At 44.2% G+C, this 2,820-nt stretch overlaps 1 protein-coding gene across 6 annotated transcripts in view; it reads right to left on the bottom strand.

Moving 5' to 3' along the window:
• Positions 1–6: 6 nt before the first annotated feature.
• The window catches only part of suco (SUN domain containing ossification factor), a 45,017-nt gene continuing 42,203 nt past the window's right edge, over positions 7–2,820 (bottom strand). For 5 of the 6 annotated variants that reach the window (XM_005923235.3, XM_042221356.1, XM_042221357.1 and 2 more), the window contains one exon: positions 7–2,578. In XM_005923235.3, the coding sequence (XP_005923297.1) occupies positions 2,012–2,578 (567 nt within the window). In that variant the 3' untranslated portion in view covers positions 7–2,011. The remainder of the gene's footprint in view (positions 2,579–2,820) is intronic. The other variant, XM_042221360.1, reaches the window with a different exon arrangement.

The following is a 2,820-nucleotide window of genomic DNA, read 5'->3' as shown; positions in this document are numbered from 1 at the left end:
AAAAAAAAAGCTAGACAGGAAAGCAGGCAAGCAGAATGAAAAAGCATTTGAAGCCAATAGGAACATGGTAGAGTGGTTAATCAAAGCAGGCATATTTAAAGTTTTCTTCACAGTCACAGACAGAAGTCGTGCACAGGGGGTCATGGGTGACATTTCTGGATAAAGATATGCAAGGAAAGAAGAGCAGTAGAAGCTGGTCAGAACAGGTAATGACACTCATATGGGATGGTAGCATTAGAAGAAAATTCTGTCTGTCAAGACGTCCAACGCCAACCATGCAGAACCTCTATGAAATTGCATAAATAGAAGGGGGAATAAAAAACCCCTGTTAAATTTATTCTTTAAAAGCAAACAAAAATAAATCTGCAGCTTCCTGCAGTGTTTTTGCTGAATTGTTATATTGAATATACATTAACAAAACAGCCAGGGTAACATAAAAACAGTTAGCCAATCCAGCAGAGATGCTGAAAAGGCAGACAGAAGACAGCACAGTACTACAGTCATTGTTATAGCCTCTCTCTTTTTTCTTTAATAAAAGCATCTCCAACTTTCCAGCAGCTCTGAAAACACACAGAAGCAGCAGCGTGTTCCCAACATACATGTAGCCTTTAACTGTTATTTTGTTGGATATAAAATGCGATTACTGTCCGATATTTCAGGCTGAGCCAAGTACAATTAGACGACGTTATAAGGTAAGAAAACGAAAGAAAGCAAATGTGTTTGAGCCATCCACCATGACTGTATGTGTCAGTACCACTGAGTAGTAATTCTATGTAACAAACTTGCATTGAGCCACTGTGACGCTGCAAGACTGGGAGACTGGCAAACCAGCGACTAGGTTAGAAAATTCTCTGTTCATTTAAATAAATAAATAGATAAATAAAGCTGATCTGTCAGACCCATCTGCAAGGTCCACGAGAGGGTGTGCGTAAACATTCAGCTCTGTTACCCAAGGTTACCCTACAGTAAACTGTGCCCTTAACAGGAAACACTTTGCCCCATACTGGCTCTGACAGCAACTCAAACAAGCCGAACCAGCAATGCTAAGAGAAACATGGCTCAGTTACAAATGAAAGAACTATAAAAGTAATGAAACAATATATTACAGCTTCTTGCCTCTGAGCTGTTTTATCACAGTTACAAAATCTAATGTGACAGCGTTTTTGGGCCCAGCCCAAACTGAGCAGGGTCTACAGGAGCTGGACTGCTGCTACTGTATTTGTTTTATGAAGTTAATTGAGACACTTAAAAAAAAAAAGAAAAGAAAAGGGCTAATACGCTCATGTAGACTTTTCTTCATTCAGCTCTCGTGGTTGGTTTGGAACAAACTGACAGAGACAGAAGGCGAGAATGACACGGTTTTACCCACTGGTCCCAAACAAACACCTGCAGTCATTTAGAGACTAAGGCAGGATGGAAAAGGTTAAATGATGGCAATGAAAGACAGGAGGAAATAAGAATAAGAGAAGTCATTTGTCATGCTCCACAGTCCTCTTATAATGACATATTTCATCCCAAAGAGCAGCCTAATACTTTTCAAGGAACACGGAGTTGAGACCAGCACCTCTCCTCACTGTGCTCAGAGTGGGGAAATGAATTCACTGGTGCTCCACTTTCATGGGTAAATGTGCTTATCCAGTAGAAAAATGAAAATAAAATCTCTCAAACACACTTCAATAGTTTTGACTCTTCTTGGTGTTTCACTTCCTATCACAGTGTCTTTTTGTGCACATCAACAACTGTTTACATTTTACGTTTTTAAGAGTTAGAAGGTCTAGAACAGATATAAAGGCACATAACCGTAAACGGGTCTTTGACAGGAGTGAATAAGAACTGAATGATGTTGAGCTACTGCTGCCATAGCCAATTCAGTTCCACGGTGCGCCTGGGTGCTCATGGGAAATGTGGTTCTTTGGGTTGTGGTAAGACCTCTTCTGTTTGTCATGTCTGCTACCGTGTAGTGTGTGCACAGGTGTGAGCAGATAATCGTGTAAAGGTGACGCGTGAGGATTCAGACATGTCCGGTGACGGCTGTCACCCCGATGGTCCCGACACTCATCTCCTTGTTTCCCTTCATGAGCTGCTGCAGGCTGGGCAGAGAACCAACGCTCCCCACTGGCATGTGCGGGAACTGCAGCTCGGTCTGGCGAGACTTCCGCCGCTTCGTTGAGCGCTTCTCCTGACGGGACTTAGCAACCGGCTGGCTGAGGGGGAAAGAAAGGCCGTGGCCGTTGCACACGCCATCAGCGGGGAAGACGGGAGAAGGAGGGGGGAGCCGGCTGGCGTACGACTCCTCAGAATGGGTGGACGAGCTGCAGCTGCTAGTCTCTGAGGGGAACTCCTTAGAGGCGCGACGGGGCAATAATGGGCCCTCCTGTGGTGTTGAAGGGGGAGGAGGCAAGGGAGGAGGTGGTGGAGGAGGAGGAGGAAGAGGTAGGGGGCGTGTTGAGGATGGTGGCGCAGGGAGACACGGGTGGAAGCTGTTAAACTTGGGATCCCCGTTAGCGAGGAGAGCAGAAGGATCGAATGCCTTCAGAGTCTCAACTTTGTCCAAAGACTTTGCCTTGCAGCGTTTTTTCTGCAAGGTAAACATAAGAGATGGAGAAATTACTTAAGAAAGATCAGCAGAAAACTAAACAACTAATAACGTTAAGTCACAAACTTAGGAGGAAGGTGGGAAAGTTCAAAAGGGAATGATGGAAATGAGGAAAACAAAAACATACTACTCAACCTGCTTATCTAAAAATATTAAAAACTTGAAGCGAATAAAGCTGGCAGTACACACACAGACACACACACACACACACACACACACACACA

This window comes from Haplochromis burtoni, unplaced genomic scaffold, assembly GCF_018398535.1.
Source record: "Haplochromis burtoni strain Fernald_Lab_line unplaced genomic scaffold, NCSU_Asbu1 Contig_65, whole genome shotgun sequence".
NCBI lineage: Eukaryota > Metazoa > Chordata > Actinopteri > Cichliformes > Cichlidae > Haplochromis > Haplochromis burtoni.
Note: the sequence above shows the minus strand (reverse complement) of the source record. Positions and strands in the feature narration are given on the sequence as shown.